The 13,527-nt window shown below is 43.2% G+C and overlaps 1 protein-coding gene across 1 annotated transcript in view; it reads right to left on the reverse strand.

Annotated features, from left to right (window-relative positions):
- Window positions 1-13,527, reverse strand: part of CMIP (c-Maf inducing protein) — a 166,353-nt gene extending 152,826 nt beyond the window's left edge. Inside the window, exon 1 of the mRNA XM_026714138.2 lies at window positions 12,730-13,527. Coding sequence (XP_026569923.1) covers window positions 12,730-13,032 — 303 coding nt within the window. The 5' untranslated portion in view covers window positions 13,033-13,527. The remainder of the gene's footprint in view (window positions 1-12,729) is intronic.

Raw genomic sequence — 13,527 nt, forward strand, 5'->3', positions numbered from 1 at the left:
CATTGGAGCTTGCAGACATTACAAACAGGGGTGTATCTAGGGTGGAGCTCCCTCCTGGGTGGCAGGCATCAAGGAAGTGCATTGTCTGATAATCTGGAGACAACAAGCAGGCTTTTGGGAAGACCGATATAGAATCGAGCCAGCTGCTTGGCAGGAGCAACGGAAGAATGGGGTATTTAAAAATGATCCCTCCAGAAGTGATATGAATTAATTGCACCACACGACCTTTTGTGTATACAGGTGATCCTCGACTTACAACAGCTCATTTCTCTAAGAAGTTTTACAGAGTCAGCCTCTTGCCCCAAGAATCTGAGCCCTCATTTTACCCCCCTTGGAAGGATGGAAGGCTGAGTCAACCTTGAGCTGATCAGGATTGAAGTGTTGGCAGTGGGCAGAATCAGCCTGAAATACCGGATGGATGGATGGATGGATGGATGGAAGGAAGGAAGGAAGGAAGGAAGGAAGGAAGGAAGGAAGGAAGGAAGGAAGGGCAATAGCACTTTCAACTTATATCCTGCTTCACAGTGCTTTATAGCCCTCTTTGAGCGCTTTACAGAGTCAGCCTCTTGCCCCAACAATCTGGGTCTTCATTTTACCGACCTCGGAAAGATGGAAGGCAGAGTCAACCTTGAGCTTGGTGAGATTCGAAGATATTTCACAGGCTGCACCAAAATCTGGACTGGCAATTTGATTCATTTCCACCCATTGCTTCTTGTCAAACAACTGAAAAGCATCCAGATAGGAAGAAACTACTGCTCAGCAAAGTGTTCCACCATTAATCAACCCTTTGATCAGCTGAAGACTGAATCATAACCACCCTTCAATATCTTAAACTGCCCTGGGCTTTAAAGCTGGATCTCGTTCTAACCACCCCATCACATGATCACCCAGAAAAATCTTATCAACAAAACAATCCTTTTTTTTTTCCATCAGTATCGAATCTTTCCTTCCTCTTTTCTAATCAGGAACACACAAAAAAAGTAAATGTAATGTCAAGCCGAGCTGTTTGTTTTTAACTTCCCCAGAGTTATGCCTCAACTGGCTTGGTGGTCTTGTTAAACACTATACTTGGAACTTGTTTTGTGAAACTTTTTTTTAAAAAACCCCTGCAAAAGGGTTACTTTTAAGGCTCTGAGGTTGGATTTTTTTGTGTGTTTTCTACCTTTTATTCGTTAGGGTAAACTATAATTAGGCCCCAGGCAAAAGACTAATGATGAATTTTGAAAACCCCAACCTTAGAACCTCTTTAATCAAGGCAAGCTAACTGGAATCTTGGAAGACAGTTTTAAGAAATCAAACTCTATCTGTTACCCTGCTGTCCTGCCTCCCAGCAGCTGAAGTCAGCTCATATGGAAAGCTCCCCTTATTTTATTTAATCCCTAGACAGCAACCCTGTGAGGTGGGTAGGTAGATGGGTGTGTACAACCCGAAAACCAGTGTTGCAAACACAAACCACAATTTGTAGAAAATGAGCTTCATTATTTGCTCCGGTTTTATTTTTTACGTTTTTTTCCCCAAGGGATTTATTGTAAGCCTTTAGATTGATTTGGGAGGAGAAAAGGAACAGGGTAGCCTAAATATACAGAACATTGGTATTCTTTTAGCTTCTAAGGAAGGGACCCCAGAGGCCTGCTTTTAAAGTTTGGAATTATTTATCTTCTCCAGTCCGACAGTAAAGCCAGATTTATAGGTGTTCTATCTTGTTTTGGGAAATCATCTTGATCTCTTTGGCACCCCATGTTCTAACAATAAAAGCTGGACGTAAAAAAACACACACGCACACACACCAAAAGCTCAAGACTCCCTTTCTGTTATAATTAAAAAAAAAAAAAAACATCTCCCAGCTTTGTCTTCCCAGCTGCAAAAGAGAAACTAAGAAATGATGAAATCGTGTTCCTTTTTAACTTCCTTGGGGGAGGTTAATAGATAACTTGGGGATTGTACTATTTTGTCCTGTCCTGCAATCATTACGCAGGCAGGGTCAACTTCGTCCTCAGTTTTATTCTGCAAAAGACAGTATATGTAGGCTATAGAGAATAGCAGACTTTCCAAATTGGGATCGGTTTATTCCCCCCCAGGGAATGTCACAGCAAGGGGCTGATTTTGGACCTAATTAGCAATAACAATAGTAATAGCACTTAGACTTATATACCGCTTCACTGTGCTTTACAGCCCTCTCTAAGCAGTTTACAGAGTCATCATTTTGCCCCCAACAATCTGGGGTCCTCATTTTACCGTCCTTGGAAGAATGGAAGGCTGAATCAACCTTAAGCCAGTGAGAATCGAACTCCTGGCAGTGGGCAGAGTTAGCCTGCAATACTGCATTCTAACCACTGCACATCATGGATGAATGGTTGGATGGAGAGATGGATGATCAATAGAAGGAAGAGCAACAGCAATAGCACTTAGATCTATATACTGCTTCACAGTGCTTTACAGCCTTCTCTAAGCAGTTTACAGTGTCAGCCTATCGCCCTCAACAATCTGGACCCTCATTTTACCGACTTTGAAAGGAGGCTGAGTCAACCTTAAGCCGGTGAGATTCGAACTGCTGGCAGTGGACAGAATTAACCTTTTATTCTGCTAGCTAGACACAAGAAGGAAGTTAGGCATACAACGTCTGAGGAAGTGAATGTGAAATACTTATGATATATAGCAAAAGTGATAAGACTTAGATATCTCTTCACAGAGCTTTACAGACCTAAGTGGTTTGTAACAATCTGGATCCTCATTTTACTGACTTCGAAAGGATGGAAGGCTGAGTCAACCTTGAGCCTGGTGAGAATTAGCCTGCAATACTGAATTCTCACCACTGCCCCACCCTGGCTCTTAATAATTACTTGAATGGGGCACCAACAGGAAATCCCAAAGCTCTATGAAAAAGTCAGAAAACATCCTGGGAGATGGCCATTCACACTGCATTCCTTTCCCACCACAACTGAGCTCTTCACCAAGGTAAATCGCAGTAGGTGTGTCTACCTCTATGAGGTCACTGGGCACAGAGATCAGCTTACATTTACTGGGAGGGAAGTCGTATAGAACCTCATGCGTGTTGTCTTGAGCTGCATCATGCAAAAGAGGCAACAAGGGAAGTTGTTGACTGGGCTTTTAAATCAGCCAATAAAGAAGAACTCATCATTTTATGAACAGAAAGGAGAGGAGGAGAGGGAAGGGAAGAAGAAAGAAACAGTACAAAATTCAATACATGAGCTATCACGCATCATTTCTTATTGCTATGATAATCAAACATGTTTAATAAGTGTTTTGCAATGGTTTTTTATATGATAAACCAATATAAAAACAGGACGATGCCTTCAGAATTCCAGAAAAAGGGTCACCAGTGACATGTACCCAACAAAATGCTATTATCTGAAATTTCCAAACAGCTTCTTGAATGATGCAGTGAGAAAACAATATATGGGAACAATTTTCCATCCTATTATCACATTAACGGTTAAGGTTGGTCTTCTCAACTAATGATGTGACAGCTGGCCGTAAAACATGTTATATGTAGCTGTGCTCAAACCTGTACAATGTTTACATCAGGGATTTCATGGGCCAAAGAGAAGGGGGGGATGGGGTGTTTGAGAAGCATAACACAAACACCCCCCCACCCCCGTTTGATTTTGATTTGAGGGGGGAAAAATTCTCAAATTTCCCAAGGTCAAAAATCTTGGTTTTGTTTTTCACTTCAAGAATGGATGGCGCAAGAGTTAAGTTTTTGCTGGATCAGAAAAAGTCTGTTTCATGTTTTTCCCCCCTCCTTCCATTAGCAGCAAGGGTGCTTATTAATAAAGCAAGAATATTATTTTAAAAAAGAAAGATCTGAAGATCAAAATCAAGCAACAAATAGATGTATCAGCGATGATATTATCATGTTACTGTGTTACAGGAACTGAAGCCGACTTCTTTTTTTATAAAACACTGTCACTCATTTACAGTAATTACTATTCCTTTCTGATTATATTAGCCCTGTTATATTTGTGGTTGTACTTCATCGTATCTTCTGGTTGTTATAATTCATTTAAATGCCAACAAGAGAATGTAACGTGAATTCCTAACCACAAACCACAGTTCCAGCTAAATATAAAGCATGGAGAAAAACGAAAAGAAAAGAAAAGAAAAGATCAGCATACGCATCAAATGTTTCGGTTAAAGTTTGTCTCATTTCAGTTTTGTATTTATTTATCAGGACATGTCTATCCAGTGAATGAGCTAGAAAAGGAGGACAGAATTTCTTTGCAAATTTCTCTACAAACAAAAACAAAAGTCCTTTGCATTGAAAGGAGGACCTTCTAAAGTCTGACTTGGCTTTTTATCAAATTAGAAGCACAAGCGCAAACTTCTAGGTTCTTTATCTCCACAATAAAGAAAGCTAGAAAATTGTCCCATTTGTTGCTACTTTAAATCAAAGACATTTTTTAATAAAAAATAAATATCTTAAATACAGGAGGGAAAATAATCTCTCTCCCAAGCTAAATTATTCACAACTGGTCTTGCAGAAATTCACCGTCGTGAAAAGATCGAAGAGCAATATAACAGCAACAAACCTAAAAGGATGTTATTTAATACAGGCAGAGTTTAGTTTTTATTAGACTGGCATGTTCAGGTGTTCTCGCGCAAACAAAATTTAGACTCCTTTGGCATTTGTTTTATAAAACTACCAAGCCCAGGAGGCAAAATAGATTATGTCCCTGAGCAAGCACTTATCTGATGAAAGTTTGTAAATATTAAAATTGTTCTTTGGGGAAATTGAGCGGTAAAACCCATATGCATTCAGCCTCGGGGATCAAGATGAGGATAGTCTTTAAGTATGAAACCCTGCACAATGGAAAACTACATGCATGCTGCAAAAATGCATCTGATTTAAAGGACAATGAGGGGGAAAAACTAGCAGGACAACTGAGCTGATTTGACAAAAATACGTTACGAAATGTGCTAGCTAATAACTGCATATATCGTAACATACTGTATTTGTTGGAATTCTCAACCGATTAAAATCTGTAGTGGAATCAACTTGGATTTTAACCAAAATTACGGTAGTTGCACCAAATAAACAAATGTCTATATCTGATATTTATCTTTCTTTTCTTTTCTTTTTCTTTTTGTTAAGGTATAATGTGATCTGCTTGGCTTTGGATTAAGGGTGCTGTGGGAATTCAGCCCTTCTGTTCAGTAATCCCTGTTTTTCAACTTCGTGCTATGTGTAACTAGTAGCTTATTCATGAATCTTGGCTTCATGTGATGGGCGAATCCAGGCACATTTCTTTGAGACCCCTGCCAAAATGTCACCTTTCTTTTGCTGAGTTTATTTTTAATTGGAAATTTTTAATTGGAAAAAAAAGTGTTTGAAAAAATAAACAGTCCAATAGATAACTGAAACAGACATTTAGGCAATGGGTAGTAGATAAGGGCGAGTTTCAGTGTTTCTCGACCATGGAATCTTTCAGGTGAATGGATTTTAACTCCCAGCCATCTAGCACAACTGAGTTCATACAATGATGGTCATGGGATTTTACTGTTCCAATATCTGGGAAGTAGGTCCCGAGTCGTCCTTCTAAGCCAGAAGTAGATTGTGTCCCTGTGATTCCTACAATGTAGGATTTCTCAGCCTTGGTGAGTTGACAATAGTCATAGTGATGAGGCCCCCTAGATTTGTCCATAAGTCAGGTGCAAAGGACCAGGTCCATATGTGAAGGTCCAATTAAATTGATTTTATAGAGAAAAAGAGCGAGAGCAGGAGAGAGAGAGAGAGAGAGAGAGAGAGAAACAAACAAACAAACAAACAAAAAGAGAAAGAGAGAGAAGGAAAGAGAGAGAGAAGAAGGAAGGAAGGAAGAAAGGAAGGAAGGAAGGAAGGAGGGCAAAGACAGACAGAAAGAGAAAGACAGAGAAGTAAAGAGAGGAAGGAAGGAAGGAAGGAAGGAAGGAAGGAAGGAAGGAAGGAAGGAAGGAAGGAAGGAAGAAAGAAAGAAAGAAAGAAAGAAAGAAAGGGAAAGAGAGAGAGATTTGTGGACTTTTAACTCCCAGAATTCTTTATCCAGCACAGCTTTGGGATTCTGGGAGTGGAAGTCCATACCTCAGGTTTAAAACCGGTTTAAAAGATTAACAGAGTTGGAAGGGACCTTGTAGGTCATCTAGTCCAACCCCTGTCCAAGCAGTAGTCAAGGTTGAGGGACACTTATCTAAAAGTTGCTTCCTGGACCTCTCACGGGGGCAACTGTTGAAGAACCAGAATTATCAGTCCTCTAGCTGGGTCTTAAAAGTGGAAAAGAAAAACTCTCATGAAACTCCTTTCTAAAAGAAGAAAATACAGCCAAAGACTTTTACATGTATACATATAAAACAGAGAACAAAGGCCATCTGGCCTTTGATGTATCAAGAATAAACACAACTGATACACTTTCACTTCAGTTCAGTTCAGCGGTCACCAATCGCTGGACTGCAGCCCACTGGTGGGCCGTGAGAAAATTTTGGTGGGCCGCAGAGAAATCTCACCCCCAGAGCACCCCCCCAAAACAATTAATCCAGTCTGCACAGAAACACGAGGCTGCGCCGCCCACATGGCCCACGGGAACCCTCCCCGCCCACTCACTCCTTACCCGGCAAACTTGTCTGCTAAATTGCTATTTTTCCTTTTTCCAACCATCATCTAGATGTTCTGCTGTGCCAGGAGGTTTAGATTAGCTAGGAAGCAGGAAATGGTTAGATTTCTTGCTTTCTAGCTAAGCACAGCCAAACCTCCCTTAAGACTGAAGGTTTGCTTGCAAGCAAATTCAGTGCAGACTCACGGCAAGCAAATTTGAGAGACCGAGCTAGCCGATGGCAGATAGATAGATCACTCAATGATTCTGTGAGCAACTCAATCTGCCTGCCCGCTTTGCCTGATTTTGGATAAAAGTTACTTTTTTTAATAAAAAATTCAATATTTACATACATGGTGTGTTGTGAGTTAATTTTGTGAGTTTGATTGCAAGCAAATTTTATGTGACAGATTGAGCTAGCCAATGGCAGATAGATTTCTGAATGAATCTGTGATTCTGTGAGCAACTCAATCTGCCTGCCTGCTTTGCCTGATTTTGGGTAAAAGTTGCTCTTTTTTTATAAAGAATTCAATATTTATATAAATATTTATAACATTTACATACAAGCCAATGCCCAGCCAGTCACATGACCACCAAGCCACACCCACAAATTAGGCCATGCCCACAGAACCAGTTAGTGATCCCTGGGATCTAAAATTATGAGTTTGGTGGCCCCTGTTCCAGTTGATCTTCTACTTTCATTTCTAAAATATCTCTTCTGGATAGCAGGAGGAAAAAAAACCCTACTTTTTTTGCCAAGCACTCCCTCAAAGAGAGACAATGAAAAAAAAAATAGCTCAGGAATTCTGGGAGTTTAGGTCCACAGGTCTTAAAGTTGCCAAGGTCGGACACCCTGCTTTAGACAGAAAATGGGGGTACATAATTGTTTTGGAGCTATTTTAAAATCCAAACCAGAAAAGGATACTCCTGAATATGTGAACATTTTACTTGCTGATGAAAATCCTAAAATCAGGCAGTAGCCAGATTTTTTTTAATCTATGGCTATAAAAACAAGGATTGTCATAAACAAATAAATGATTTAATATCAAGCAGAAAGAACCAGAACCATGCATTAATTTCCAGTCAAAATGATTTATTGCTCGTGCTTATACACAAGAATACTAGTCAACTAAATTGGTGCTAGATAAGGGTCAACAGAATTCTAGTTGGACTTAAGACTCTTCATGGGAACGTAACAATTCTAGGCTGATTCCTCTCTTGACTCCTCCTCCAGGCTCCGCCTGCTCTGCTTCTACAGTTAAGGATTTCAAGTCTATTATTATGTCATATTTATTAAATATGTTACTGGTTAAACTGTTTTATCCAATGCCAGCATTAGACTATGTTTTTAACTTGCTTTTTGGCTGTGAACTGACTTGGTTTTGCGCTGAAGAAAGGCTGAAGGTTTCACACTGGGGGCAGAAGTTAAGGCTTTCTTTGCACCTGCCAACAGCTGCACTGTAAAGGGGACAATGGCAATGTAGATGGTCATAACTTCTCTAAAAATTTAACTGGGATCTTTCCCAACTATTGGATCTCATTCCCAAAATCATAAGCCTCTGTGATAGATATCTCCACAGTATTTGTTGCTCAAAAAAAAAAAAAAATCACCTAGAGGTTTAAACACAATGTCTCTAAACAATTGTTGTCCAGTTAGCTTATAATAAGTCTGTTTCCTCATTTCTACCAATCTACTTTAAAAAGTCCAGTTCATCACTCATCAGTTCTGCCAACTTCTAGTCCTCAAGAAACTTCAGAACTTCTTGAAAACGCTTCTATCTCACTGTCTTCTTCTAAGCGATAGCACTTTTATTCATATGTTTATATTATTTTATTAGCTTGTTTGTAAACCATCCAGGGTCCCTTAACAATAGCACTTAAGACTTATATACCGCTTCATAGTACTTTATAGCCCTCTGTGAGCAATACACAGTGTCAGCATATTTTTATAAGTAACAATGGATATCTCCAGAGCTGTATCAGTCACGGTGGCGCAGTGGTTAGAACGCAGTACTGCAGGCTACTTCTGCTGCCTGCAATTTGCAGTTCAAATCTCACCAAACTCAAGGTTGACTCAGCCTTCCATCCTTCCGAGGTGGGTAAAATGAGAGTCAGCAAGAGGCTGACTCTGCAAACCACTTAGATAGGGCTGTAAAGCACTGTGAAGCAATATATAAGTCTAAGTGCTATTGCTATTTACAAATGTTTTTCAAAGTTATGACATCTGTCACATAATTGCATTTTTGGCAACCAGGCCATTTGCAACATCCTGCAATCACTTGAGCTGTTTCCCAATGTTTACTTCCAGTTTCCAGAAAAAATACACAGATTCGCCTAACATCTGGTAGGTTCTCTTAATGTCCACGGTGTCTGCTTGATCACAGCAAAAAAGGTGATACCATCACGGGGTGTCCTCTTAAACAACAGCCACGAGCCACGACTGCAATTCGGGGCTCGACTGACGGTCTTAAGTCAAGGACTACACCTTGACTTGAGGAAAAAAGAAGTAGACAGATCCTCAGCAGAGGAGAAGAGATGGAATAACGATGAACCAGGAAATGACCGGCCCTTTGGATTAATGCTGTGCAGAAAAGGAACCCGGTACAACCCTGCTACTCCAATTCCATAAGGAATTTGCTTGGGATCATCTTTCAAAGAGAAAAGGATTACTGAAAAATTCCCAGGGGTGGAGTGGAGTGGTGTTTCATTTTGGGAGGAGGGTAGAGGGCGAGACCTCAGGTGTCAAGTGAAGATCTGGTATTTCAGCATACAAGCCTCTGGCTCAGGATTCTGCCCCTTACCTGATTTCTATTAAATCTCCAGGGAACCAAAGGGCAGGAGAAAGAGGTGGGCATCTGGAAGACGGAGTAGGGCAGGAAGGGAGAGTGAAAGGGGGCAGAAAGCTCACAAAGAAATATAGAAGGCATTTCGGCCACTGAAAAGTAGACTAAAAATACAAATACTGGGGGGGGTTGGAGGGGGGGACTTTTAGCAAGTAATACAATGAGATTAACGGCTGTTCTCATGGCTGGCTTTTCTCTCCTTCCCTTTGGATCAACAGGTTCAATAGCTGGGTCACAGATTACACTTAACGCGTGATTCACCTGGGTTTGCAACGTAAGATGAACCCATCTTTCCATGGGCTTAAATAATCACACCGGGGTTAGAACAAATGCCCTGGGACACAATGCATTCCAAGCCCAACCTAGGCGACTTCATTGTTCTTTTCTTTCACAGGGCTTTTAAAAGAAAAACCATGGCAGAAATAACTGTGCTTTTTTATTATCCCCAATCAAATCACAGCTATAAAACTTCACTGAGGAATCAAACTCAGTATTTCGGTTTTAATTCACAATAGATTTATGGCTAAGTTAATGTATCATGGTGCCCTACAACTATTAAATAAGGATGATCAACTAAAGCACTGGAAAGAATGTTCCTTGGTGATCTTTGAACTTGGTCGTTTCCTTGCGGACATTTCATTACCAAACTAGGTTACATTATCAGTGCGAGTAGGGAGTGGGGTTCTGTAATGGAGGAGGAGAGCTAGGACTGGTCTTTGTTCTCTGAGCTTGGTTTCCTTGAAGACACTTCATTACCAAACTAGATAACACTGTTAGTGCCGGTAGGGAGTTGAATTCGCTCTCGATTTATATTCTAATGGCTTGGTCTGTTTACCACTGGAAAATAGTTTTGGGTTTCATAACCCTGATTTTAAAAATGCAAGGTAGGGTTTGTACAGCATGCCAGACCAAAGTCGGATGAGAACCTGGTAAATGCACTCCTTTAAAAAAAATATTATAATGCTCTGCCCAGAAATATTTTCATTTGGCTGTTCTGACTTGGCTTGCTTTGAAAACCCAAAGAATTAGGAAATCCTTTCCCCTCTCAATCATGTGAACAAGATGCAGGCTTGTCACTGAAACCAATCACAGACAAAAGCCACACTCTGTCAACGAACAGGAAAAGAGAACAGAAAGGGAGATGGAGATAAATAAAGAGAGAGAAAAACAACGAAAGCTGCAATCCATATACCCTTACTTAGCAATAAACCCAGGGATGCTGGTAAATACGAGAGACCTGCATAAACTTTGCTCTCACTCCAGCCACAAAACGAAGAGCCAGGGGCTGAGTTGACAGACCACAAGAAGTCTTAAAGATGTGGCTTTCTGAACTATCTGCCACAGGTTAAGAGGAAAGAGCATAGTCCTTGCACTATTTATATGACGCTGGTGAGTCATGCAGGATCTAAAAAGCAACACCTCCATCAAAAGGCCCAAAGTCCAGAACAGTAATTAATTCTAAAAAAAAACCACAGCTAACTACGGCTAACGTCTACCTGTGGTTGCCAAGGATCAACTTCAGATAGCCAACTGGAAAAATGGCTGCTTCGGAAGACACAACCGGTAGGATTGTACAACCACAACAAAGCTGCAAGGAAGCATGAACCATTAACTCTTCTGCTAGCCTTATACACTCTTGAGCCTGGTGCTCTCTGGCAGCCTAACCTTGCAGGGTTATGGTGAGCTGTAAAAGATGCTTGGCTCGCCGACACCTTTGCAAGAAGGCCAAAATTCATTCCATGCACAAGAAGAAGTAAACACCCACGTTTCTTGAGCCGAGATGAAATTTAGTCTCAGAAAGCAGGGGTCTCTAACCTTGGCAACTTTAAGACATGTGGACTTCAATTTCCAGAATTCTGGGAGCTGAAGTCCACAGATCTTAAAGCTGCCAAGGTTGGAGATGCCTGTCATAAAGAACACTTACAGTATCACTGTACTAGCCTAAATTCCATCAATAGATGTTATCTAAGATGGGAGAGAGCGCAAATGCATCTGCCATTTTCTGCAATCTAGAACAGGGAAAAGGACGTTGCAGGAGATTTAATACAATCATTTCAAATCCCAAGGAGGAGGAGGAAGGGGAGGAGCTTCTTCCAGCCTTCTGCTTTTTAGACTGGGTGGACTACCCTCCCCATAATCCTTAGCTTGCTCACCCCTCACTTCAAAAGAGCAAGGGGAACAAAGGTCAACCCCGGCTCTGGTCTTCAAGAAAGCAAAATTCATAAAAGGGTGTATCTTTCAGAATCCAACTGCAAACAAAAAAAATGCATGCTGTTTCTTGAACCATTCAACACACTCCACGCGTACAAAGCCTGTTTGGTTTCCGTCCCAGGTTTGATTTGCTCTTCTTTCTCCCTTTAATTATAAGTCAGCATTTTAAGAGCCAGCCAACCTGATTAAAAAAAAACAAAGAAACCTCAATCTCCAAAGAAGGAAATGATTAAAATCCAAGTTCAGGCAACTGAATGTTGAAGAAAGAGGAAGCGAAGTCTTCCATCATGAGGTGTCATGATGAATAATTCAATTACAATCGCCCTCTAAATAATGGGGGGAAAGGCAAGCCCTTAGCAAACAGGGTTTTTTTAATTACTAAAAAATATTTTTTTTGCTAACCTTCTCCTTTCAACTTCAGAGATTCCAAACTGCCGAAGGACAAGAAGATGACAATCAGATTAAAGAATAATTTTGTTTTTAAAGCAACCTAAAGTCGAAACGTTGCTTCTGTGGGAGGCTTTGTTCTAATCTAAAGTACCTATTTTGACCTCAAAGACCACCCTTCATGCATGCCAGGTTTTGCAAAAATTTATTATTAATTTCCGCAGGGTGGGGGGGAGGTTTTCCAACTCCCCACCATCCAAGGGTTGGACCACAACTCTCCCCGAACCCCCACCAAGCAGAGACAAGGTGCAGGGTAGCCTGCTCAAAACTTGGGGGGGGGGGACCTCCTCCCTGCCCAGAACAAGCAAGCAAAGTCTACCTTGAGCAGGTTGTGGGGTAGCTTCCACCCCCACCCCCAAGCCACAGATTGGCACGACGGCCCACACCAAGGTGGGTTCAAACCCCACCGAGCCAGGTCCTTGGGGGCAAAACCAGCCGGAGGGGGGTACCTGCTTTTGGCTCTGACACCCCAAGACCTGGCTTGATTGGGGGGGGGGGGGTGTCCAAACAGCCCGACGTACAAACCCAGGTAAAGGAGAGGTAGGTAGGTAGGTAAGCCCCCCTCCCAATTCAGCCCAAGGTTTGGGGGGGGGGTTTGTTGTTGTTGTTGGGTTTTTTTGCTCCTGGCTGGAGCAGCCACTTACCGTCGCGGAGGCCAGGCTGTGGTCGGTGAGGGCCAGGTGATGCGGCTCCCACCGACGCAGGAATTTGGAGGTGAGGATCTTGCTCAGGAAAGTCCGCGGGTGCCGCACGACGCACACCTGAATGTCCCCTTCCTGGAGCAGCTTGTACCTCATGCCGCTGCAGTGGACGCCTCGCCGGCACGGGGCGGCCCCGCTCTTGGTCCCTTCGGGCGCTTCGCCCAGCAGCGGCTTGCTCTCCTCCAGCGGACGGGGGTCGCCGCCGCCGCCGCCGCCGCCCCCGCAGCCCCCGCTCGTGCAATCCATGGCGACCCCCTCCCGGCGGAGCGAGCGAGGGGCGGGGGGGCGAGAGAGAAAGAGGGAGGGAGGGGCGGGGAGCCGACGGAGCAGGGAGAGGGTGGGGGGAGAAGGAGAGAGAAGACGGGGTGGGGGAGTCTCAGCCCCGGCGGCCGCCCCCGAGCCTGTGGGCGGAGGAGCGCGGAGCCCCCATGCAGCCCAGACCCCGCCAAAAGAGAGAGAGAGACAAAAGGCGCTGCTGCTCCGGAGGGACGGCACGGCGGGGGCTCCGCTTGGCGGGCGTAGGCGAAGGGAGACCGAGGAAGGCGGCTCTTCCAACCGGGCCGGCCGACGGACGGGGAGGCTCTGCCCGGCGGGTCCTCCCTCTTGGGCACGTCGGGATGCGGGCGGAACGCGTGTCCCGGAGCCAGGAGCGGCGGCGTCAAACCCTCCGCAGGAGCCGCCGCCGCTGCCGCCGGAGGAGGAGGAGGAGGCGGAGGAGGAGGAGGCGAGCCGGGGCTGGGA

This window comes from Pseudonaja textilis, chromosome 11 (assembly GCF_049901715.1).
Source record: "Pseudonaja textilis isolate UNSWEBS1 chromosome 11, rPseTex1.2, whole genome shotgun sequence".
NCBI lineage: Eukaryota > Metazoa > Chordata > Lepidosauria > Squamata > Elapidae > Pseudonaja > Pseudonaja textilis.